Genomic DNA, 26956 nt, shown 5'->3' with positions numbered 1-26956 from the left:
CTTTTTTTTTGGTTATTTAGTCTCATTGATTTTGGAGCAACTTTGAATCCATATGGTACTGTATATCTTTCTTTTTTCCATGTGTAGCTATTTCTTCTGTATTTCACCCTTCGCCCAAGTCACAACTTCCCAATAGGTACCACTTTTTTGTTTAGAACTCAAATCAAAGACAGATGTACATAGTACTACATACTACATTTTAGTCTATGTGTTTGTAATCACTGTTACTACAGTATTAATACATAAATGGTCTATGTACAAGTTACACATAGACAATAAATGTGAAATTTGGTTCAGACAAAAAAGATTTTTAACATTTCAGATAACTTGCTAGTTTTATGGTTTTATTTATATGTTGAGTCTACTCTCTTGTAAAGTAGAATTTAGAAATCCTAAGACAATGGTATCTATATTGCTATATGTAAAAAAAATCCTTATATTTTAAAAGTAATTGAAAAGCTATCTCACAAGCCCTGACAAACAAATGGGCAGGCATATGGATGCAAGAATTATAATCACTGGATCTAGAGGACTAATATAAACAAATATTTCTACAAAGTTAAACAATGAAAAAGTATTGCATCATAATTTTATTTAATGATTACAGTTAAAAGGAACATTTAATAAATTAATACTGTTTAAATGTTCTGTTCATGATCTTCTAGGTCCATATTGGAAAAGTTTACTTTCAAGAGCACTCAAATCAACATTCTTCAGTCTTCATATGATGCTAATTGTATGTATATGTATACATACACTTGTATACAGGTCCAAGGGATGAACTTTCTGTATTCATGTCACTATGCATGCATGGTGCCTGAAAAAAAGAACCAACAATTTTTTTATATCTGTTGAATGTGACAAAAATTGAAATGATCAATTTCAAATATATATAAATGAATAAATGTAGGTTCATTCTACAGGGTTTTTTTTATTTTAGAGAAAACATTTTATAAGTTGTGAATGTGTCACTGATGCATTTGATAGAATCAAATATTGTTTCAAAAAAGATACAAAATTCATTATCTATAGTTCCAACAAAAATTCAGAATAATTATAAATGATACATGGCTGCAGTACATTTCAACTCTGTAAAGTTTGTCATATACACATGTACAAACACTATTTATTATTATGACCAGAAATAATACTGTATGTGTCCTCCAAATATATCTAAAGAACAAGCTAAAACCTACATGTACATATGTATATGTGTATATCAGAACATATACAATACAATTTTACCAATTAACCTACAATGTAAATCCTATATACAATGTATGTGTATAACACTACCAGAACATGTACAGAACAAAAATTTACAAATTAAAAATCTATAAAATATATACATCAGAACTGTATGAATTGACCGGTAGCATAATATTATAGATTAATTGAAACAAATCTTAGCTTGATAATGCACTAGCGGTTACATTCTAACTGTACATGCATTACAACGGTACATTTTATAAATATACAGGGCATTCATTACCCCTAAAGAGGCCCCACTAAAGAACCGCTATTTACCCCAGGGTTACGTTTTACGCAAGGACATATATCTCACTTATAAATCCTTGGTTTTACGCGATTGGGGAACAGGTATGAAACATGTGACCATATGTGACCACTCATTTATGAAAAAATACTGCTAGGGACTATTTACATAATGATCAAAATACGAAGACTCACTCACTATCAGCTGAGCAGGGAGTACCGGGTAGTAGGCCTAGGTACGTACAGTAGCGGTCCGGAGCCGCGTGCTCGTTTGAACTGTTCTCTTCACTATAACAAGTTGTATTAACACTGTCCATGCGTTGTAATGTTTACCGAGTCAGTTGTTGGGATTGCCGCTGCTCCATTGCCTTTCCTTTCGCATTTTAGGTGAGTCAGTTGGTTGTTTTGGCGGAAACATTTTGGTTCAAAACTACGGTAGCCATGTTTTGTTTACTACGGAGAGTGGTGGGTGTTGCGCATGCGTTAAGGTTGAACTGCACTCATAGCCGGTCGGGAGGACTTTTAGGATTCCCATAGATATTATTATTTTCTTCGCATGTACAGCGATTTTGACGAAAAGTTTTATTTTTCTAATTCATAAGAAATTATACCGGATATATTAATACCATTTTTACCGATTTTACAGTCACTTGCCCGACTATTCGCTTTAACTATTAAATAATAAAATAAGTAATAAGAATTAATTAATGTCTACATGCCATTGTCTGTAATTATTTTAAAAAAAGGCTTTGGGTTTTTTTTACAATGAGATACTTTACATATATTTATGCTCACTAACCATTCTTCAGTATTTTAATTTTTCAAATGATATTATGTAGTTCTTGACGGATTGCACAAAATTGAGCCAAATACCTAAGGCTAAATTTAAAAAAAAATTGAGGAAGCATCATTATTTTCACGCAACTCAATTTTGCACGGTCACACATGGATATTACGGAGATATAAAGTAACATTATTCTACTCAAAATGTCTAAAACATTTTGTCCGCCACTTGATTTTCAAAATATTACTTGCCCCGAAAGTCATTTGCATGCGAAACTAAGCTTGTAAACAATTATTCTATTCCATTACGATATGAGTTCAGATTTGTTGTTTCCGCTATATAAGCCTATGTCTTGTGTTCTTTTACTCCTGATCTCGATTGTAAGGTAAATAAATTTGAGTTATGTATTTTGTTGATAAAGTGGGCAATGCTTAATATTTTGAAACTTCATGTTAATTACCTTTTACAAATTATTATCAGACCATTGGAAGTTTTACCAGTATTTTCCCCAGTAAAAACAAAAGATGTGTCATAAATGGCGCATATTGGTCATATTATGACTGTTCCTTCTTCTGTTCGTATATGTGCATATGTGCCGTATAGTTGGATTTTTGAAATGTGACACTGAGGTGATATTGTCACGTTTTCGTGTGGCATTAATTTGGTCCTGAAAATTTAAAAAGTTAAAAAAATTGTTCTCATAAGCATTGAACGTCTTTAAGTTGGCATTCATAGTCAATATGAATGCCAACTGGACAAAGGCGAATTCCATGAAGCGCTTCATGTTGGATTTGCCTCTGTCCAGTTTGCATTTATTTTGGCTTTGAATGCCAACTGAAAGATGTTCAATGCTTACATTTATATTTGGGTCCAATTTTTTTTGTTGAAATACGAAGGGATTTTGTAACTATAATGACTTAAGCATTCGTTATCGTCAAGGATGGAGCAGCCATTTGAACAGCAGTTTGCCGTGATCGCTGACATGACAATTGTGACGTCACAATAATAATAACGTCATAATAAGCGATTAAAGTTCATAGTCATTATGACTGCCAACTGCGCTTGGTAAGGTTACTTAGTGGGACTGCAATGAAAATATGAATATTTTATATATCTCGCAGATTAGAAAATAACAGCAGTAACGAAACCACTAGGGATATCCAAATACGTCTAACCTATTTTTTTATAAACTAAGTATCAGTAACTTTTTTATGCAACTTGTGCTTACATCACCAACAAAGGTGGACAGTTTCCTCAGCACTTCAGCACGTTGCATCCAGACAGCTGGTACCTGACAAATTGTCCAACCTGTTCCATACCTGCACAATCATATTTGAAGTAGCTTGTAGGTTCCATCATGTGATAGTCTCTCTTACGATTTCCATATGAACATCAGGTCAAGATCAACGTTATTGTTTGAACAATATAACTTTGGTATATTTTGGCATATTCCTTCCATTGCTGTTGTTTGGTTTTTTCCACCAACATTCTAGATTTTCTAATGTCTGGCGACCATTTAATGTGATGACAGTTTCTTCGGAGACGGTAATGATACATGTCTTCGGTCCATACAGAGTAGTATAAGCTTCAAAGTAAAATCCTGATTTGATGTTAAGAGTAAGCAGTACCTTGTATTTTTTCAGCGGATGAAACGTTGTCGTTGCTTTTACATCAGCATCAGTTTTATCCTGATAGGCAACTAAGCTCTCAAGATTAGATTATCAAGCATAATTGGGGCATTGCTGACTGCCTTTATCGGAATTAACTTTCTTTTCCCCTATAAATGTCCGTTTGTCGGGCTTATCGTGCATCTGCTGCCATAGTTGAGTGTATGCTATCAGCGAGAAGAAAAAATCAATATCCTATAATTGATTCCACAATATCATCTGTCATTTCTCTTCTGTTTCTTCTACGTCTTCATCAGCTAGGGTTTGAGAGAAGAAAACAAATAAAAAACTATTTGGGTAAACTATTCATCGAGCACCAATTTGTAGGTCATCATTAGTTTCTCATGATGCTAATGATTTGTGTTATTCCATAGCACTCCATCAGAAGTGTCTGTCTGTCCAAGTTGTCAAAGGGACTTTGGGTCATTGGTGAAGTTGATATGCAGTGACGTATTCCAAACGGTTGCATTCCGGTTTGCACGGCATTTAGCTTTTCTTAATTTCTGGCTGTTAAATAAAAGGATTAAAGGATGAACTTACAGTTTATACTCCATCTTTTGCTTCAGGATTATATTATTTTTCCTGAGATTGACAATACGTGTCATGTGATCCGTCTGTAACTAGAACTTTGTCTAATGTCGCCATCATTTGAGAGTTTATACATGCAAGAACATCTTGTCGTCTTGCTCTGTCTCTCCACGTCATGATATTCCTAACAGGAGGGTATGGTCTCTCCATCCAGTACTGTTAATTTGTCAGTCTTGATATTACTAGTGTGGGGGTCAAAGAAGTAATATCAACAGGATTTTCCAGATGACACGGGATCCAATCAAACGTAAGTCTGTTGGAAACTAATTACTTCAGCTAGATCCGGCCTTCGGCTGCCACTTGCCGAAGGGTAAATTGCGCTCCATTGTGCTGTATAGTTAAATATTTGTCTACTTTGTTCCGCATTACTAATCGTATCTTATTATGTAATCGTGTTCGTTTTGTATGTCTTGATAAAGGGGCAGATCGCCTCGAAAATTTGACAAGTTTTTGTCCACACGGTTGGAATTACTTCCTTGTCCCATATTACTAGTATGAAGTACTTATGTTCTGTCAAGTCTCGTTGATGGACGGTGACTGCAATTCATTTTGATTTATTGCAGCTTGGTGGATGCCTAAATGTTTGTTTCGATAATGCGAATTGAACATTTCCTAGAATTGATCCATCTAGTGTGCCGATGTCCTCTCTGTTTCAGAGTAGCTTTCCTTCCATATCCTTAACTGGCGTTTGTGGTTTTCGCTATAATTATATTTTCTGTTGATAGTCACACAATTACCGATGTGCTGTTTTTTGCTTTTCTCGCTTGACAGTCTGTCTTCCATATTACCCTGGCAGTTATATTTGTCCCATAACACATCATCCATGCTTCTGGTTTCTCCGTTCATGCACGCCTGTTGCTTTCCTTGTTTCTACTATAGCAATAAGAGTTTTGGTAGATATCCTCTCTTAAAATAACTTTCGTCAAAACTTCTTATACAATTGTTACATTTGTTTCGTTTATTGGCTTTTACATCCAGTCAGGGTCAATTATTTCAAGAAAACCAATGCTACAAGAACTTGTCAAATATGATGTATTCAACAAAATTGTTAGTTGTACATGTGTAGTATCATATAGCAGATACTCATCAGAAACGCTGTCGTGATGCCAAAGAAAAGAAATGGTAATTTAATAGGACATCTGAACTGGAGTCAGATTTGATTGATCTGGATGACAAATGTTAGTTTTTAATCAACATTGACATGTCATTTTTTATATCTTTATGTCCAAAAAAAAAAGGTTTTATGCCTGTAGCAAGAAATCTGCTTGTTTCGTCCATTTCCTTAACCATAAAAATTTGTCAAGGCAACCAGTTACAAGAACAAAATTGTCCATTATATGAATCCCTTCATTTGAGAGAGATGCGCACATTGTGGCATAGGCGTTTCAAACAATGATTTCACATGAATTTTCAAACAACCAATGTTTAACTGTTCTGAAATATCTATAAACAAATACAAACACTATACATTATCTTAAACCACTTTATTATTCTCTTTTTATCCGACATATTCCCTGTAGTCCTCTTTATTACAGACTGGTATGCAAAGATAATGAAAGGGGTACATTATGCAGCAGATCTAATTACCCATGGAATGCAAAATGTATGGATGGGGGATCAACTCTTTACCGGACACAGACAAATATCGCAGTTCAGTCCTGGTTGGGTAATGTCAAATACTTTAATAACAACTATGTCATACATTCTGTTTTTCAAACATTCAAAACAAATGTAGATTTATCAAATAAAACATAACTAAAATTGATGAACAACGCTCATATCTTAAGTCACGGATTGGACCTCAAAATTCTAAACCTGAGTCGTTTGATTAGATCTGACAGGCAAGCATTTGTAGATCGACTTGCATTTATCAGTTTGAAATGATGTGTTTCAAGATGGAAAAGATAATGACAACTTTTCATTCTACGACAATCATGTTATGAAAACATTGTAATATTCTAGCACTCTTTAAATGACATTCAAAGTTGAGATATTTTATCTTAATCTTTGCATATTAACGTTCTTGCATTAATGAAAATTCTGACATTCATGTCACTTGGTGTATAGTTTGAAGTGTAATGAAATAGCACTATAATATGTAAATCTGAGAGAGTAAGTAAACTAAACACCTAATAAAAAATTCATAAATCTTATCAATTTTTAGATTCATTTTGATTGGTATTTTGAGCATCACTAATCTTCATGAAACCACTATACAACCTAAATGGTGATCCTACTTATTGATTCAATGTCAGCTGTAACAAAACCATAATTTAGTGTTTTTGACTGGCCACTTATCTCAAGTAGGTATAGAATTGGTCATTTTAATAAAATTGATTCTAAATTAATATTTAAGAAAAGGTAACAACACCTGTAGAATTGAGCATAGGATTGAATCTTAATTTCGAAATTACTAAGGGGAGGTAATTAAGTGATAGAGTTCAGTGGTGGAAATTCTGAACACAATAAGAGTCCAGTAGTTATTCTGATTTAAGCAGTGTGTTCATATAATTGAGCACACCCAGAGTATTATGCAGTTAAAGCTTATACTATAAAACCAAGTGTGGCTACAAACAATGCTGGTGGCCAATAGTCACAGTCAAACTGTTCCAACTATAAAACATGTTTATCAATATTTCCATGCACTTTATAAGTGTAAAAAGGTCAGCAGAAAATAATATACAGTAAATAGATATGATTTTAGCACTTATTTTTAACTAATTTTAATCAATTTTAAAATCTATTAACAGATAGAATTTTTCGCACTTTCATTGACAGTAATGGCTTAAGGTTAGTTACAAGAGTAGTGCCATAAATCTATATTTCCATTCTACTTTCAGTTTCCCGTTTAATCTATGTTAAACCAGATGGGCAATATCTGGCTATGAACTCCAATCTGGTCAAGCGTATGAATATTTGACGTTTCCGCCGCGTCACTGACAATGTATACACTGTACTTACGCCTATACATAACAGTCAGATATTTTTAAAAGTGGTTTTGAAGTTGTGCGGTCTATGCAATCTAATGGTATTATCGTGTTGACAAAATAGCATGTATTAAAAAATATTATCGCATAATTTTCATTTGTTCGCTTGTTTCAAACCGTTTTGTGTTGAACTATATTCAGAAGATGATGCTATGGCTGTTCCGTTTATTGAACTTGGTGACGTCAACACTAGCACAAGCGGGAAATTCAAAAGATATACATGTATAGTTTTGAATTTGAATGATCGGAATGGAAATATAAGTAATAAACTGTTACCAGATTGGACATACTGTTGATATGAAGCCCATCCGTCCGAAAGATAAATATTCATGGCGCCCTAACGGGCGCCATTCTATTTATCTTCCTTCCGGATGGGCTTCATATCAACTGTATGTCCAATCTGGTAACAGTTTATTGCTTAAATATATATATAAAAAAAAAAGAATTCACACAAAGTCGTGACAACATATGTTCAAGCACTTTCGATGTTCAGTACAATAAAATGAATGTCTAGACTAGAGCAGTGACTCAAAAAAAGCCATAATTACTACATATATTCTCCATAAATTATTCCTGTTTTCAGTGGAAAAGTTGGATGACTATAAATCTCCACACTGTTCGGGTCCCAATGGGTAAAGTAACACAAATAAAAGCTACTCCAAACAAGTAAACGTACATACAGTATCCTGAAGTCAGTGATAGATGGGAATGGTAACAATATCAAAATATTAGAACATAAACTACATAAACATGGAAAATTACGCTTGGGGGAACATTAAAGCTAATTACGCAAAGGTTGCTTTATCGTGAAAATTTTCACTTGCGTAATTTTTGTGTATGTTGGAAGTTTGTTATTTTAAGTTTAAAAGTGTAAGTATCACGAAAATTACAAAACCGCGAAAGTTTACGCAGGCAAATCGCTAAATTCCACACTCGCAAAAATATCCATGTTTAATGTATCTATTAACTACACATCTCTCCTCTTTCTATTTAAGCTTTCAAACAAGCACACTGTCAAGCATTTATATTACCAGTGCATGGCACTTACTTAAATATGTAAAAATTAAATGATAAATTTGTGCAATTTGTAGAATTTGTGGAAAATTACATAAACATCAAGGTCTGTATCACTATGTCTGCAAATGATTAAAATCTTTGCGGAATGAGGCAAAGATATTTTAAGTTGGAAAGTAAAATTCATACAAAGCTCTTTTTTCTACGCAATCCATTGATTCAGAAAAACTACATTGTGCATTATAGATATAGAATCAATATTGGTGACCAAGATTTGAAGTCTAAAATTTATTTATATCTTCGTGGACATGTGCTAATTTACCAGGTCATGTTTCCACCAAATTTTATCTTTACATAAAAGATATGTTTGCTTGATAAAATTGACATTAGAAAACTACCACTATTATAAAATTTTGTTTCTTCCCCTTGTTCACCAAGCATCAGATGGAATAGATGTAGAAAAGCTAGTGTAAAGTTTTGTGTAATTGTAACAAACATGTAATGATTAGAATTAAAATTGTGTTAAAGAAACAAGTTACTGTTACATGCATGGCTGTACAAAGTAAAGTATAAAATGTCACACACATCATCACCAACACCCAACAGAAAAATTACAGAATTCACAATTCCTGTATCATCAACTACAAACTCAACAATTATCTAACATACTACATGTATATGGCCAAGAGCCCAAGTTCAAATAATAACAAAGCCAGGTATCCATAACAATATAAAACGTCTAAACAAAGGGTCCCTATCAAATATAAAAATAGAAATTAAAGTCAAGCCAGAGCGTTTTTTTCATGTTTAAATATTGATGTATAATAACCAAATAAAAGTGGTTCAAATTTCAGTTTTTGTTAGTGCTGAAAGAGTTATGTTCCTTGGACATCTTTCTTTTGATGCAAATTCTCGATCCGAAGTTGATGTCAGTCCCTTAGAACCAATCTAGAAGTAATTATAAATATAATTAATTTTGATGGCAATATTTCTCATCTTCTCATAATTAACAGGATTTAGAGTCTAAATTTCACTTGATATGACTTAGTTTTAATTTGCCACCATGTTCATTATAATGTCAAACCTTTCTCACTAGCTACATAACTGTATCTGATCATGGAAGATATATGACCCGATAAAGATATAATGTGCTAGCACAAAAACAAATACTTGAAAATAGAGGTCAATCGAGATTCTTTTGATATATGCCATTTATTATATTTCTATGAAGAGAAATTACACTTGACATCAGGTTTAATGAGATTTCACAGGTTATTCCTTTTCATATAATTTCTAAATTGTAAGAGTCCATCAAATATTTATCAAAACATGGATATAATAAAAATACCACAAACAAGTTATATATAATTAAAAACTTGCATATAATATTTACATCTGTTTCCTTGTCAACAAAGACAAACATAAGGTATGGAGACTAGATGGATGAGGATGGAAATAAGATTTGTAAAAAAAGACATTACTATTTCTAAATAGAGACAGCAACATAAAAAGCAGGGTACAACAGTGGAATTAATAGAGAAATCTTCAGAGTTTCATTTTATTTTTGTTTCATGTCTTGTATGCCGAGGTCAATATATAAGTTATTTGCCATGTTGAAAGAAAGCTGGAGTGCCTTCAGAAAAACCATAGACCAGTGGTCATTACTTGGTAGCTGATCCAAATGGGTTTCTAACTCACAACCCAAAGGTTTATTGATTATTAAATACTACTAATTAGTATAACCTACAGTAAACCATCACAGATCTTAGGTCTAATATTTCATTTCAGCGAGAATCAATACAAAAAAAATAAAGAAAACCTTGAAAAAGGTGAGAATGTTATAAAACATATACAAATTAATCATTTGATAATGTTAACAAAGTCACACACTATAAACAACAAACAATTGTGTAGTTAACTTTTCCCCAAAACCATTTTGGTTTTAATTATAGTACATTTACTAAGATAAGCATTCAATGCATGTATCATGTAAGTGTAATAATGTCACAAAGTGTAACAATACAACAAAGTGTAATAATGTCACAAAGTGTAACAATACAACAAAGTGTAATAATGTCACAAAGTGTAATAATGTCACAAAGTGTAACAATGTCACAAAGTGTAACAATGTCACAAAGTGTAATAATGTCACAAAGTGTAACAATGCTACAAAGTGTAATAATGTCACAAAGTGTAACAATGCTACAACGTGTAACAATGTCACAAAGTGTAACAATGCTACAACGTGTAACAATGTCACAAAGTGTAACAATGTCACAAAGTGTAATAATGTCATAAAGTGAAACGATGTCACAAAGTGTAATAATGTCACAAAGTGTAAGATGCTACAAAATGTAATAATGTCACAAAGTGTAACACTGTCACAAAGTGTAATAATGTCACAAAGTGTAACACTGTCACAAAGTGTAATAATGTCACAAAGTGTAACAATGTCACAAAGTGTAGTAATGTCACAAAGTGTAATAATGTCACAAAGTGTAACAATGCTACAAAGTGTAATAACGTCACAAAGTGTAACAATGTCATAAAGTGTAACAATGTCACAAAGTGTAACAATGTCACAAAGTGTAACAATGTCACAAAGTGTAACAATGTCACAAAGTGTAACAATGCTACAAAGTGTAATAATGTCACAAAGTGTAACAATGTCACAAAGTGTAATAATGTCACAAAGTGTAACAATGTCACAAAGTGTAATAATGTCACAAAGTGTAACAATGTCACAAAGTGTAACAATGTCACAAAGTGTAACAATGTCACAAAGTGTAAAAATGTCACAAAGTGTAACAATGTCACAAAGTGTAACAATGTCACAACGGTAATAATGTCACAAAGTGTAACAATGTCACAAAGTACAAAGAGTAATAATGTCACAACGTGTAACAATACAACAAAGTGTAATAATGTCACAAAGTGTAACAATATCACAAAGTACAAAGTGTAATAATGTCACAAAGTGTAACAATGTCACGAAGTACAAAGTGTAATAATGTCACAAGTTGTAACAATACAACAAAGTGTAATAATGTCACAAAGTTTAACAATATCACAAAGTACAAAGTGTAATAATGTCACAAAGTGAACAATATCACAAAGTACAAAGTGTAATAATGTCAAAATGTACAAATTGTAGTTATGTCACAGACAAATAAGTGTACATGTACTAACAATGTCAATGCAATAACCTACTTTAGATGTCTTGTTATCAGCATTAACAGATTATCTCAACAATGCAATACAGTACACAATTAAGTTAATTAAACAAGAATTAGAAATCCTTTTTCAACTTTGTGACAAAACTGCTGTAAGATTACTTTGCTATCCATGGATAAATATATTAACATATTATTTTTGCACTAAAAATTGTTCAAACCAAAAACAATCAACCAAGATTCCACATTTTCAAAGTATAGATTATTTGGCTAGATACATGTACACTTACATGATTTTATTATATATATGGGTACTTTAGTTTTGCTTCAATATAGCATCATTATATTCTTAATACCAAGAATGAGTTCTCTACATATCAATAAAGATGCATTGAATTATTTAAACAGACAAACAGTTCTTCATTGTTATGACCTTTGGTACACAGATCGACTCTTTTCAAGGTAAATGTAGATATCCTAATGTTTGGTATATGTTACACAACAAAGTGCATCAAGAATATTTTAACCAACAGACTTATATACATTTCAATAGATGAAAAATTAAATTAATTTTGATACAGATATACATGTAAATGACATTATTAGTTTATCTTCTAGATCTCTATAACATTATAAAATATAGCCATTCTTAAAATTGCATGAATTTATTACTGCTTCAATCTAGCTTTTCACATTCATGTTGTGCTAAAATTTAATGACATCAAAATAAGTACATTTGTATATGTTAAAAGTAGCATTTAAATTATTTGGACAAAAGACAAAGTGAGATTGCCTGATTGTCCTAGCTGTCATTTTAGAAAACTACAATTAATTGGTATCCAGAAGATAATGATGTGATGCATTGTTTATAGTCATGAACACAATCTGGCTATTTGCCTTTCACCCAAATCAATTTTCATTATATTAATTAAAAGATATAATTTACTAGGAGTCAAACAATGGACTAATGGATTTAAATAACAAGACTTAAAGAAAAAATGAAACTACTATGAGGACTTAGTTCATTCTTACATGATGATAATTTTTTAAAACTAGCTATGTCACCAAATTACAAAAACTTGTTACAGAAAATTGAAAAATTAACTGAAAAAATGTTTTATCAAGAAAATAGCTTAACTTTGTATTTATACAACTTTTAAATCAATGAAAAGTCACATTATGCAATAAGTAAAATGTATTATTCATAAGCAGCCACATTTCGGGTACACTGTTAGAATAAATGTTTGGGTTTTTAATCTCATTTCCTTTTAACAAGATTCCACTTGTTAATGCAGTTACAAGTTTTAACAAGAAATTAAACAACGATACTGATTACCAATGCAATAAAATATGAAAATAAAACATTTTGCATCACAATCTATTCCGAGTAATATAACCCTGTAACAGTCAAACGATCTAGTATAATAATGCACAACAACTTAATGAATAAAACATGAAAACCTTGGGGCTTTACAGTCACCTGATCAATCCTATATGCCTTGTCACAGTTTTGTAAGGAAAAAATATACACCTTTCTGTGTATGGTTTTTATATTACAGTTACTATGAAATTTATTTCAATCAATATTAAATATAACCAAATGTGTTATTCTTATTTGATAACTTTGGTTAATTTCAATACTTCCCTTGGAAGATCAGACCATTGTAGGGGAGATTTATAACTAGTTATCCTACTTATTACAGTAGTTGGAACTACAAGTAGCAGACAAGATATTATACTAATTTTAAATGTCTGTAAAGTGCAACATGCTGACCAATACATGATAGACGACGGTAGAAATCAATCTCTGGAGATATTTGCACATGTGACCAGAATGTGACTATAAAACTCAGAAAAATAAACTATCACACCCATTCATATCTAAAGGCAGTTATCAAAAACAACATGATAATCAGCTCCATAAAATTTTGCCAGTCCAAATTATGATTAAGTCATGATCTTCAGGGACTTCTCCACTTGTGCATTCCAATCCTCATCTGGTCCTGATCATCATTAATAATGTTCAAGTGATTTAGTCATCTGTGGTTTCATGGTAAAGTAAAGCAATGTCACTAATACAAAATCTTCATGTTCTCATCAGGGCTGAGTCCACAAGCACAGTCACAACAAAACCAGATCAATCAAAACCTGACAAAACAAAATGCAGAAGGCTGTATTAAATTATAGAACTACACTAAATCTCTACATATAACAAACTAATATTGCACATGTACAGCACTAGTTCACAAAGAACAGCCCACAACGTTTATTAACAGAAACATAAATTATTATTGTTTAGCTGCACAATTGTTGACATTTTAATTTATCAAAACACTATGGCTAAATAATGTATAATTTATTCTAAATATGTGTATTATATATAAAAGCAAATGTCACATACATCTGCCAGATATTATCAGTTTATACATGTATTTATCCTGCCCCCCCTATCCTTTTAAAGCACAGAAAATAAAATAGGACACCACTTTTTTTTCTGAAAGCGTATACAAATTATACATCTGAGCATGACCCAATTTCATTGCAAATCTGGTTGTATATATATATATGTATATATCAATATGCTGTTCTTGTATTTACTTTTTTACTTAAACTATATACCGTACATGTATATATGTCTTCAATAGCTTTAATTTATTGTCATTCTATATACTGTCTCTCTCTCTCTCTCTCTCTCTCTCTATATATATATATATATGCATTGGTCTTTACTTGTAAATAATGCCATTGGTTAGTCCTTTTTTAGTTGAAGACAAATTAGTATGTATGAAATGTCTTCTGCAAATAAAATATGTCATGGAGATGTTCTGGATGACATTTATATCAGTGTATTCATGTGTTACACAAAACTGTACATGATCTTAAACAGTACATGTACTTAGCAGATCTAGAATTCGAACTAAAACAAGATTATAACACATTGTAAGGACTTATGAATTTATATCCCTCTTAATATGATCAAATGTAGACCATAGAATTAGAAGCTGCAGGCTTAAAATGTACACATCATATTAACATTATAATACACGCATACAAAGCCAAACAACACAGACTTTACGCTGTGTCTATAGCTATATATATGACCCAGAAAATAATATCATAACAGAACTGTTCTGAACAGGACTCAAACATTCACTTACAATGTATCAGTATGGAGACAAACCTTTACATAAATAATTATATATAAATTATATTTCTTTGGAGGCCATAGGGAAAAGATATCTAAAGTCTCAATGTCCTATTTTTCATTGAACTTTTTCTCTAGCTATTCCAAGTATATTTATCAGACTTATGAACATTCAAAATTTTACTAAAACGCAAACAAACATCTACAGGTATACAGGCAACATCATCATGAAGAGTACTGATTGCATTCCAGGACTCACCATGGCATGGCCATCTCCTAACAAAATGTGTTCCCATGCAGACACTGGAATAACAGGGCTTTTCCGATAATCCTGATTTTGGTTACAATCTATGTGTATGTAGAGATCTATAGCTATAAGTAGCAATTTAAAGAATTAACCTCTAGATCTATTTCCTCATATTGGATCCTACACCTCCTGCCCCAAGGGGGTCAGAGCCAAGATTTATACAAACTCCCTTATTATAAAAGGATGTTTCTGGCTAAATTTGGGTACAATCAATGCTGATCTCAATGACAAGTAACCTAATAGCAATTCAAAGGAATAATGTTGATGGACACAAGGACACCTAAATTATATGCCATTTATAAACTCAATCATCAGCCCTTTGAGCCAAAATTGGCCAAATGATCAGTATAACAAGAGGCCCAGAGGGCCTGTATCGCTCACCTGGTTTGTAATGCCAAGTAATGTTCTGAATACAGGTTCATTGTTTCTTTTCTGAAGGAATTTAAAAATAAACCTCTAAATCCCCTATTGGGCCCCACCCCTCCTGCGCCCAAGGGGTCAGAGCCAAAATTTATACAAGTTCTGTTTCCCTTCCCCCAAGGGTGTTTATGGCCAAATTTGGTCACAATCAATGCAGAACTCTAGGACAAGTACCGATTTATAGAATTTACCTATAATTCCCCTATTGGGCCCCCCCCTCCTGCCCCCAGGACTAGTGCCAAAATTTATACAAACTCACTTCTTATTCTCCCAAGGATATTTCTGGCCAAATTTGGTTACAATCCATGCAGAACTCCCCTATAAATCCCCTATTGGGCCCCACCCCTCCTGCGCCCAGGGGTCAGAGCCAAAATTTATACAAGTTCTGTTCCGCTTCCCCAAAGGATGTTTGTGGCTAATTTTGGTTACAATCCATGCAGAACTCTAGGACAAGTAGCGATTTAAAGAATTTACCTCTATTTCCCCTATTGGGCCCCGCGCCTCCTGCCCCCGGGGGGTCAAAGCCAAAATTTATACAAGTTCTGTTCCCCCTCCCCCAAGGATATTTGTTGCTAATTTTGGTTACAATCCATGCAGAACTCTAGGACAAGTAGCGATTTAAAGAATTTACCTCTATTTCCCCTATTGGGCCCCGCCCCTCCTGCCCCCGGGAGGTTAAATCCAAAATTTATACAAGTTCTGTTCCCCCTCCCCCAAGGATGTTTGTGGCCAAATTTGGTTACATTCCATGCAGAACTCTAGGACAAGTAGCGATTTAAAGGATTTACCTCTATTTCCCCTATTGGGCCACGCCCCTCCTGCCCCCGGGGGGTCAGAGCCAAATTTTATACAAGTTCTGTTCTCCCTCCCCCAAGGATGCTTGTGGCCAAATTTGGTTACAATCCATGCAGAACTCTATGACTAGTAGCGATTTAAAGGAAATGTTGACGGACGGACGACGGACGCCGCGCCATGACATAAGCTCACCGGCCCTTCGGGCCAGGTGAGCTAAAAATACCAGATTAATGCACATGCCTCATATTGAAGCCACTGACTGAAAGTGGTCCTCGCAGGCAAGTTCATGGGAATTTGAATAGTATCCCTTCGGGCCAGGTGAATTAAAATTGTTAATAATAACATGAAATTTGTGTTTATGTGTTCAAATTTGCTTCACTTTCTTTTCCCTTTACACTTACCTACCAGCAGCTTTGCACTAGTTCCAGGTGAGTCTCTGTTCGTTGGGTGCTGGAGAACACAGGTGACTTGTCCTGGCTCTGATGGTGTTATTGAGCATCTCTTCCTGCTGGTCAGGCAGCACCTTGTGGATGACCACCAAGTAGAGGTAATTACACAGGGTCCAGCCGAGACTCATCAGCGTGAACCGGCCGCTTTGTACAGGTTTTACATCAATGTCTTGTGCAAGGATTCCTACATATGCATCCTCATTAGGAATGGGTATTCTATATCTACTGACGTCTATAAGTCTCGACACAACATCTGAGGACAGCAGATAACCAGCCCCGCTGGCATATCTAGGATAAAAGTTTTCAGCATACAACTCCTCAGACACGTACCATACACTGTTGGGGTCTCGAAGTACCTCATGTTTTTTATTCGATACACTACCTATATACAAGTCCATAGCGTCCCTATGGTGAAGGATGAGTATATGTAACAGGTGAGTATTGACGAAACAATCATCATCTGTTTTCAATACAAACTCTGTAGGACACGACCTGCTTGCCCAATGAAGTCCATGAAGAACCTTGTAGGTCAGGTTCCGGTAAGAGTCTATATAGCTGCCTTTAAGTATATCATTGTAAGTTTTCATTTCCAGATCTATTCTCCGATCTACTATATCACTCTTGGCTTCCTTTTTTGAGCCAACTCCTACGAGGAACACACATCCCCACGCATCAGGAGGCAGGTTGTACCTCTGTGGCTGACACCACGAGTTTCTGATTGCAACTCGACGATCAAATTCTGTTCTTGTAGATACTATGATAACTAGAAACTGATATTTTTGTCTGCATAATATGGTATTTTCTAAATTATTCTTAAAATCATAATCTGATATATTCCATTTTGGAGTTCTATATTTTATTTCTGTAGTAACAAAATCACTTGGGTCTAGGTCCATGGGCCTTGGTATAAGTTTGGGTCGGTGGTGAGCATGGTACTGGTTGTGTATCCGCTCCCATTCCTCAGGCACATAAGGCACGGTGTTGGAGAAATACTTGAGAAGAATAGTGTACAATATGATGAAGCCGAGAGTCACCACTAAAACTGTTGTGATGCTAGCCTTAAGTAAAACTTGCGGAGATGTCCTGCGCTTTCGCATCACCGTAACAGACACCATAAATGATGCCAGACCCTTCCTACTATGGTCTGTGTTTTCTGTCAAAGTTTTGTGGTTAGCATTTGGATCAATATCATGTTGGCCTTTACAAAGTAGATCAGTTAACTTGGAAGAACTCATGATGGGTGATGAATGATGAGGAGCGGACAAGGGAGGTAACCCTGTCACATCTTATGAAGGACCTATGGATGATCTCAGCTGGCATAGGTCTAACTCGTTCAATCATAGTTCTTCACATCACTGCTGACAATCGTGTAGACAATCAAGGCAGACACGAACAGTTCATGAACGTGGAATGTACACGTTGTCATTTGGAATTTACTCCATCTCTTTCCTGCAGGAAGAAAAATGAAAATCGTTCATTATGAGTACATACATTTCAAGATTGTGTCTAAAATATAGTAGAATTTCTTAGTGCTAACATTATTACTTGTCTCTTACTAGTCAGCAAATTAAACAAATGTCCTTTCCATCAAGCCTTATCATCATTATATACATATACTTCATGTCTATCTTAGATGTTGAATGCATATGGTTAGTGCTTTATTTGTTCACTCTTTTTAAGGTATTTTTATATTCTATAAAAGATGAATATCAAAAATAAAACAGGCAAACTGCATAAACTGTTCATCATTAATACGGAAAACTCCCATTAGATACCTAGAGATCCCAGAGGGATCTTGGCCCCCACCAATGAATGATCTACATCTGACAATGGAAAGAGGGATCTTTTCTCTACTTTTCAATCTTTTACTACATATTACTACCTATGAAATTTGAGAAAGATCCTTTCAGTACTTTCTGAGATATATAACAAACTTTAATTATTAAAATCCAAGATGGCTATCTACCTATCAGCCATCTTGTTGATGGATCGGTCCAAAATGTGATATGCACAACTAAGGTCCCATTAGATACCTAGAGATCCCAGAGGGATCTTGGCCCCCACCAATGAATGATCTACATCTGACAATGGAAAGAGGGATCTTTTCTCTACTTTTCAATCTTTTACTACATATTACTACCTATGAAATTTGAGAAAGATCCTTTCAGTACTTTCTGAGATATATAACAAACTTTAATTATTAAAATCCAAGATGGCTATCTACCTATCAGCCATCTTGTTGATGGATCAGTCCAAAATGTGATATGCACAACTAAGGTCCCAGGGGAACCTACATATAAAATTTGAGACAGATAGTTTCAGTACTTACTTTCTGTGAAATAGCGGTAACAAACTTCAATTATCAAAATCGAAGATGGTGGCCTGTCTGCCATCTTGTTGACCGATCAGTCCCACAATGTAATATGTATAAGTAGGGACCTAAAGGAACCTGCACATGAATTTGAGAATGATCCCTTCAGTACTTTCTGAGAAATAACACAGTAACAAACTTCAATTGTCAAAATCCAATATGACTGCCTGGCGGCCATCTTGTTGACTGATCGGTCCCAAAATGCAATATGCACAACTAGTGCCCTAGGGGAACCTACATGTGAAATTTGAGAGAGATCCCTTCAGTACTTTATGAGAAATAGCAGTAACAAACTTTAACCACATAAATTATGCACAAAATACCATCAAAGCTACAGTATGTAGTAAATCAAGGTGCTGCATGTTTGATTGCTATATATAGTGCTTTTAATGTTATTAAAAGTGCTCCATTTAATAATACAGGATAGGACAACATACATGTGTGATATATCCAAAACAAGTTACAATACATACTTAAGTTTTTATTTTTAAAAACAAAAGCACTCAAGGAATTGATAGTTTGTTAAATGTTAAAGGCATCCTATCATTACAACAAGAGATCCCAGAGGGATCTTGGCGCCCACCAAAGAATGATTTATGTCTGACAATGGAAAGAGGATCTTTTCCCTGCTTTTCAAACTTTTTCAAACACACTACATATAAAATTTGAGACAGATCGCTATAGTACTTTCTAAGAAAAGTGGTAACAAACTTCAACAATGAAATCTAAGATGGCGGCCAGTTGGCCATCTTTTTTACCGATCAGTCCCAAAAAGCATTATGGAGCAGTCCTTAAATGCAATATGCACAACTAGGGTTCTAGGGGAACCTACATATGAAATTTGAGAAAGATCCCTTCAGTACTTTTTGAGAAATAGCGGTAACAAACTTAAACTATCAAAATCCAAGATGGCCGCCTGTCGGCCATTTTGTTCACCGATCGGTCCCAAAATGCAACATACACAACTAGGGCCCTAGGGAACCTATATATGAAATTTGAGAAAGATCTCTTCAGTACTTTTTGAGAAATAGCAGTAACAAACTTAAACTATCAAAATCCAAGATGGCCGCCTGTCGGCCATCTTGTTCACCGATCGGTCCCAAAATGCAATATGCACAACTAGAGTCCTAGGTGAACCTACATATGAAATTTGAGAAAGATCTCTTCAGTTCTTTTTGAGAAATAGCTGTAACAAACTTTAACTATCAAAATCCAAGATGGCCGCCTGTCGGCCATCTTGTTCACCGATCGGTCCCAAAATGCAATATGCACAACTAGAGTCCTAGGTGAACCTACATATGAAATTTGAGAAAGATCCCTTCAGTTCTTTTTGAGAAATAGCTGTAACAAACTTTTAACTATCAAAATCCAAGATGGCCGCCTGTCAGCCATCTTGTTGACTGATCGGTCCCAAAATGCAATATGCACAACTAGGGTCCTGGGGGAACCTGTATATGAAATTTGAGAAAGATCCCTTCAGCACTTTTTGAGAAATAGCGGTAACAACCTTTAACTAACAAAATCCAAGATGGCCGCCTGTCGGCCATCTTGTTGACCGATTGGTCCCGAAATGCAATATGCACAACTAGGGTCCTAGGTGAACCTACATATGAAATTTGAGAAAGATCCCTTCAGCACTTTTTGGAGAAATAGCGGTAACAACCTTTAACTAACAAAATCCAAGATGGCCGCCTGTCGGCCATCTTGTTGACCGATCGGTCGCAAAATGCAATATGCACAACTAGGGTCCTAGGGGAACCTACATATGAAATTTGATAAAGATCCCTTCAGTACTTTCTGAGAAATAGCGGTAACAAGAATTGTTAACGGACGGACGGACGGACGGACGGACGGACGGACGGACGGAAGGACGGACGGACGGACCACGGACCACGGACGAAAGGCGATTTGAATAGCCCACCATCTGATGATGGTGGGCTAAAAATATGTAAAAGCATGCAAAAAATATTTTGTCTATGGCAATCAAAGTCATGGTGCCAGTTGTTTCCTCAACTTCTCATAATTAAAGCATTTGATAAGGTCAGCCACTCTTTGCTGATACATAAGCTTTTTAAAATAATTCTGATTGATCACTTAGGTGTAGTATATAGTGTCAGAAGAAATGTCAACACCTGGATTTCCCTCCTTCCGGAACAACAGAACACAGTCTGTTGTCCAGGATTGGGGGATTAGATTATGTCAGTGTAGAATGGGGAGTCCTTCCGGGGTTGGTTGTTGGGCTGCCAAATCTATCTTTCTACTATATAAATGACATCCCTTAAGAACTCTCGACTTCTATACAATTGTTTGCAGATCTACATGATACCATGGTTGTCTAGCTGTGGGGTAGATGATGACATACTTCAGTCCGACCTCCATAAACTGAAAGCTAGACAAATGTTCTGTCCTCTCCATTAGCCCTAACAGAACCCCCTCCGCCAATACTAGCTGTGATTACACCCAGGTCCCTACATGCTCATGAACATAACAACATGTTAACATGGCACGTTGATAATGATAAGGCAAAATATCAATGAGTCACCATACAATAGGACATTATAAATTGGAATCCCTATTCCCATATTCTAAACAACGTCACAGAAAAACCCAATAATTTACAAGTATAAGACACTAGGCTCCTTAAAAAGAAATCTGAAAATTAACTCTAACACAAAAAAAATCAAAGAAAACCTGTACAAAACATGATTGTACATCCATCTCTTGAGTATTCATTTACTTCAGAGACCCCAATTTGAAATGTGATATTGATTGATAAAGTCAAAGGGCTGTAAGCATAGAGCTGCCTGATATGTCACCAACAAATATCACAACAGCTCTGTCGGTGACATGTTATCCAATCTGAAGTGGTTCAGTCTTCATTCTATAAGACTACACACCTTTTCAACAAAATTTCACAAAATGGAATCTATTACTGGTAGGTGCAGTACAAAACACAACACTCCAAAGACTTTAAGGCACACATCCTTCCCTGTATAAGTTCCAGTGAATAATATATGTGTTCATTTCAGGGGCATGTACCTTTTAATTTGGGAAAATGCTACAATTCCTTGAAATGCATATATAAAATATTTAGCAGAGGGTGCTCTTTATTTGAGAAAATATTTACATGAAGTTGAGAAAATACAGCTAAATTTCTGTAGGGGAATGGGCCGAATTCTGACCCCAAATGCACCCAAAAAAATCACTAATAAGCGTTGCACGCCACTGCATCAATATTGACAGCCTGGTCAAATAGGTATCAGGACATCTTGGCACTTGGAGACCTCAGCACTTGGGATTAGAGTCACTTCGGCACTTTTTCAGATATCTCGGCACTTGTGGGTACAATGATAATAATGATAACTGAGTTTGACATCTTGTCGATAATATAAATCATTAGTTTCACTTATAAGTCATTGATATAAAAAATACCCCTTATACATGTATCTATATATATTGATGCTTCTGTATATGTGTTGACAGAATCCGAATATAAATTGTAACAAGAGGCCCAGAGGGCCTGTATCGCTCACCTGGTTTTTAATGCCAAGTAATGTTCTGAATACAGGTTCATTGTTTCTTTTCTGAAGGAATTTTAATATTAACCTCTATTTCCCCTATTGGGCCCCGCCCCTCCTGCCCCTGGGGGACCAGAGCCAAAATTTATACAAGTTCTGTTCCCCTTCCACCAAGGATGTTTGTGGCTAAATTTGGTAACATTCCATTCAGAACTCTATGACTAGTAGCGATTTAAAGGATTTACCTCTATTTCCCCTATTGGGCCCCGCCCCTCCTGCCCCCGAGGGACAAGAGCCAAACTTTATACAAGTTCTGTTCCCCTTCCCCCAAGGATATTTGTGGCCAAATTTGGTTACAATCCATGCAGAACTCTATGACTAGTAGCGATTTAAAGGATTTACCTCTATTTCCCCTATTGGGCCCTGCACCTCCTGCCCCCGAGGGACCAGAGCCAAACTTTATACAAGTTCTGTTCCCCTTACCCCAAGGATGTTTCTGGCCAAATTTGGTTACAATCCATGTAGAACTCTATGACTAGTAGCGATTTAAAGGATTTACCTCTATTTCCCCTATTGGGCCCCGCCCCTCCTGCCCCCGACGGACCAGAACAAAAATTTTTACAAATTCTGTTCCCCTTCCCCCAAGGATGTTTGTGGCCAAATTTGGTTACATTCCATTCGGAACTCTATGACTAGTAGCGATTTAAAGGATTTACCTCTATATCCCCTATTGGGCCCCGCCCCTCCTGCCCCTGGGGGGTCAGAGCCAAAATTTATACAAGTTCTGTTCCCCCTCCCCCAAGGATGTTTCTGGCCAAATTTGGTTACAATCCATGCAGAACTCTATGACTAGTAGCGATTTAAAGGAAATGTTGACGGACAGACGGACGACGGACGCCGCGCCATGACATAAGCTCACCGGCCCTTCGGGCCAGGTGAGCTAAAAATTAAGGTTGAGAACAATTTTCGGCACTTGTTTATTTTGAGTTACACAAATATATGTAAATACATGTACAAGAATAGTCTATTGAATAATTCTTTTTTTAATTCTAAGCAACGATGTTTCATAAACACATACGTACCGTGGACTGGTACAATAATAATTTAGTTTTCTCTGTTCATAATTCACTGCGTTCAGAATGAACTTGTGTTTAGAAAACTCCCGAGTACGTCAATTTATGATATGTATATTAGGGCTGCCGCGGTTAACCGGTATATTGGGGTATTGCAATACACCACCAAAAAATAGTGTACTGCGATACAGTTTACCTGTACCGGTTTTTTACGATATATTTTCTTAGTATTATAATTTCATTAATTTGATATAATTAAAACGTCCTGTCATTAAAACAAAACCAGCAAGTTGTATTTGTTTTCCTTTCCGATAATGTGAAGTCATGTGGGTACCCCTTTTGTTTTCATTCGATTCAGATGTCGGTCAAATGTTTGTAACTAATGTGTATAATGTTCAAATGATTCAAACATTTGCATGACGTTGAAAATAAACAATATGACATTATGCTAGGTTCTGAAATATTATCAAGCTGATTCGCTCCATTAATAAAAAATACCGGAATATATAATTCTCTTAACACATTTAAGGCCTGGTGAATACATGGCTGCAGGGATTTTGCCAACTATTTCAGGCTTCATCGTCCGCCGCCATTTTCGAATTCCTACAAGTGTCAAAACAACACTGCAAGCCGATCAGCCCTTTGAAGTTTAATCACGATCGTAAGCTTATTTTGCTAGGACAATTGTACGTAAAATTTGTTCATTATTTAGGTTCAAAAGTGTTAATATTTGCAGACACTATCATGTTTTGTTATTGCATTATTAGGTTGCGATCGTCTGTAGCCTAGCTTTTTCACAAACAGACTAGTATTTTTTAAAACAAGAACCTCACATTTGAACATTTTTGTTACTCAACAACACGGTTGAAATCGATGTAAAACTACATAACATAGCACTGTATGTTTGTATATTGTAAAGGGTGTTTTTATTATGGAATATATACAAAATAGACATCACATATGTTAAGGTCAAAATATTGCAATACATATCACAATACAGCTGTTGTGTATCACAATATATCGTGGTACGCTTCTGCCGTATTGCGGCAGCCCTAATGTGTATATATATATATATATAATATTCATTTAGCAATCAAAATGCATGTTATCAATTCGCTTTCTCATATGATAATTATTTCATGTTTATATAAAGACTGTCAGTTGTCTCTCATATCATACAATAATTACGGCAAATTAAATCTTTTTAAACTAGCTGTCAGTGTTTAATGGTAAAAGATACATGGAGCGACAGGCTTTTGAAGCGTGTAGTGACTAAAAAATATTATCTAAATCCTGATCTCAAGTACTAGTTAATTAGTAAAAGAATACAAAATGCTTTTATTTCTTGATTTCAGCGCTTTTAAAATTATTTTAAATTTTGTAATAATTCAATGTATAATTTTCCACGGCCTATTTCAAGAGATATTTATGTTACATGTATTTTTATTGTCATCGGAACTTAATATTGATGTCAAAGTTTTATTACACTGTATTTTAATCGTCCATTCACATATGATAGGGCACTTACCACGGAATTTATGGAAAATTCGTTGAAAAACGAACCGTGAAATTCGATCGAAAAATAGTCAAAATGCATTAAATATTATGAATAAGTTAAATATCAATAATATATCAAAACGTTTAAATGCTAATAAATCAGAAATGTGTTTGTTCCAAATTTTTTTTATTGTATCATGACTGAAATATAACAACTTTTTAAAAACTTTCATCAGTCGTCACTGCTGTGCATCTTCACACAAACAACGAGTTATTCCCCTCATAAATTTGGAGAAAATTATAGGAATGAAAGTCAATAATTCTCGTACAGCGATAGACTTTATAATATTTCAAAACTAAGTGCCGAATTCTTTTAAAAAAGTGCCAAATGCCGAAAATAAAAATGCTGAGATTACCAAGTGCCGAATATCGAAGTGCAGAGGTGACCAAGTGCCGAGGTCTCCAAGTGCCAATAGGTCTATGATTCGTCAAATACACATCATATTTTATAAAAGTACAGTCTCGATCCAGCAAAATGGTCGCAAACACCAAAATGACAAACCAGGTCCTCTCTTGCCTAACACCGCATTCCAAATCTACATGTAAGCATCAATACTTTTTCCCAGAACCATCTGTGACATGAATAAATTGCCTCTGCGAGCACTGAATACAATAACTGTCACTCTATTCTTTCAAAACTACCCTCCTATCTCTGAATAACTCACATTCATATCATCCCATTTCCTTTTCATTTAATTTCATCGCAGATATCTGACATAATCTGCAACTAAAGGAAGTATGTCAATATTATGTGTGGAAGAAGTAGAAGCAAAATGCATGTATTGTAAGCTTAGTGATGTACATGGGGCCTTCTACAATATACAAGCAGGTGCCGACATGGCCGAGGTTGACAGATATGTCCGTTTATAAATTTGTTTTCAGAAAATATCTATATACTAATATAGTAAAACCCAAGCTGGAAACTATTAGATTATATAGCAAAATTCCTTCGAATACAGAGTTAAACATTTACGGTTTGCGTAATGCACAATATCGAGTTACAAATGAAAGATTGATGTCTTTGTATTGTCTGTGATGTGACGCGAACACCACATTTGTCCTGTGCGTTTAACGTCCGCTAAATGGCATAACACTTATCTAAATACATTCATATGATAGACATGAACAAAATATGCAGCACATTACAAGATACAGTCATGTATTTAGTGTAAACTCACCTTCTTTGGACACATTTACATCAAAGTTATGCCACAGCCACTTGTATCGTATGATTGCCCCTAGGTCAAGGTCGGCAAGGGCCATAACTCGAGACACACCTCCAAAAGTTGAACATTGAGGTCGCAATACATAATTTTCATCACTGATATACTAGAGACATGTGCCTAATTTTAAAACATTATACATTAAGTCTATATTAACAATAGCCCTCTATTTTAAGCAGAATTAAAGGTAGTATGCATGATGTACCATAACTACATCGTTTTTCATTTTAAAAATGTAAAATAATTTTGATATTTTGAAGAGCGGCAAAACTTTTGTATAATATCCCAGCTAGCAGAGTAACGTTGGTCCGACGTCATTTTCAGTCGTCTAGGTCGCAGTCGGATTTCTTACGTCTCGTCGACGTTGGACAAACGTCGACGTTTTTCTCTT

The 26956-nt window shown here is 34.9% G+C and overlaps 1 protein-coding gene and 1 long non-coding RNA gene across 3 annotated transcripts; both read right to left on the bottom strand.

Moving 5' to 3' along the window:
- Positions 1 to 572: 572 nt before the first annotated feature.
- Positions 573 to 2159, bottom strand: LOC138325836 (uncharacterized). The gene is made up of 2 exons (XR_011208829.1): positions 1690 to 2159; positions 573 to 817 (listed from the first exon to the last, which is right to left on the bottom strand). It is a non-coding gene; the product is annotated as an uncharacterized lncRNA (long non-coding RNA).
- Positions 2160 to 6002: 3843 nt separating this feature from the next.
- Positions 6003 to 26593, bottom strand: LOC138325838 (beta-1,3-galactosyltransferase 1-like). 2 transcript variants are annotated; one of them, XM_069271776.1, is made up of 3 exons: positions 26521 to 26593; positions 16776 to 18272; positions 6003 to 13855 (listed from the first exon to the last, which is right to left on the bottom strand). In XM_069271776.1, the coding sequence occupies exon 2, from the start codon at positions 18056 to 18058 to the stop codon at positions 16793 to 16795; it is 1266 nt and encodes a 421-aa protein (XP_069127877.1). In that variant the 5' UTR covers positions 18059 to 18272; positions 26521 to 26593; the 3' UTR covers positions 6003 to 13855; positions 16776 to 16792. The 2 variants fall into 2 exon arrangements, with proteins under 2 accessions (XP_069127877.1, XP_069127878.1); XM_069271777.1 differs by having other exon boundaries at positions 16780 to 18272.
- Positions 26594 to 26956: the final 363 nt, after the last annotated feature.

Source organism: Argopecten irradians, chromosome 6 (assembly GCF_041381155.1).
Source record: "Argopecten irradians isolate NY chromosome 6, Ai_NY, whole genome shotgun sequence".
NCBI lineage: Eukaryota > Metazoa > Mollusca > Bivalvia > Pectinida > Pectinidae > Argopecten > Argopecten irradians.
The sequence above is the reverse complement of the archived record's forward strand: the minus strand, read 5'-3'. Positions and strand labels throughout refer to the sequence as shown.

Coding starts and splice junctions, on each gene's coding strand:
- LOC138325838 (XM_069271776.1), bottom strand. CDS start 18,058: ATGAGTTCTTCCAAGTTAACTGATCTACTTTGTAAAGGCCAACATGAT.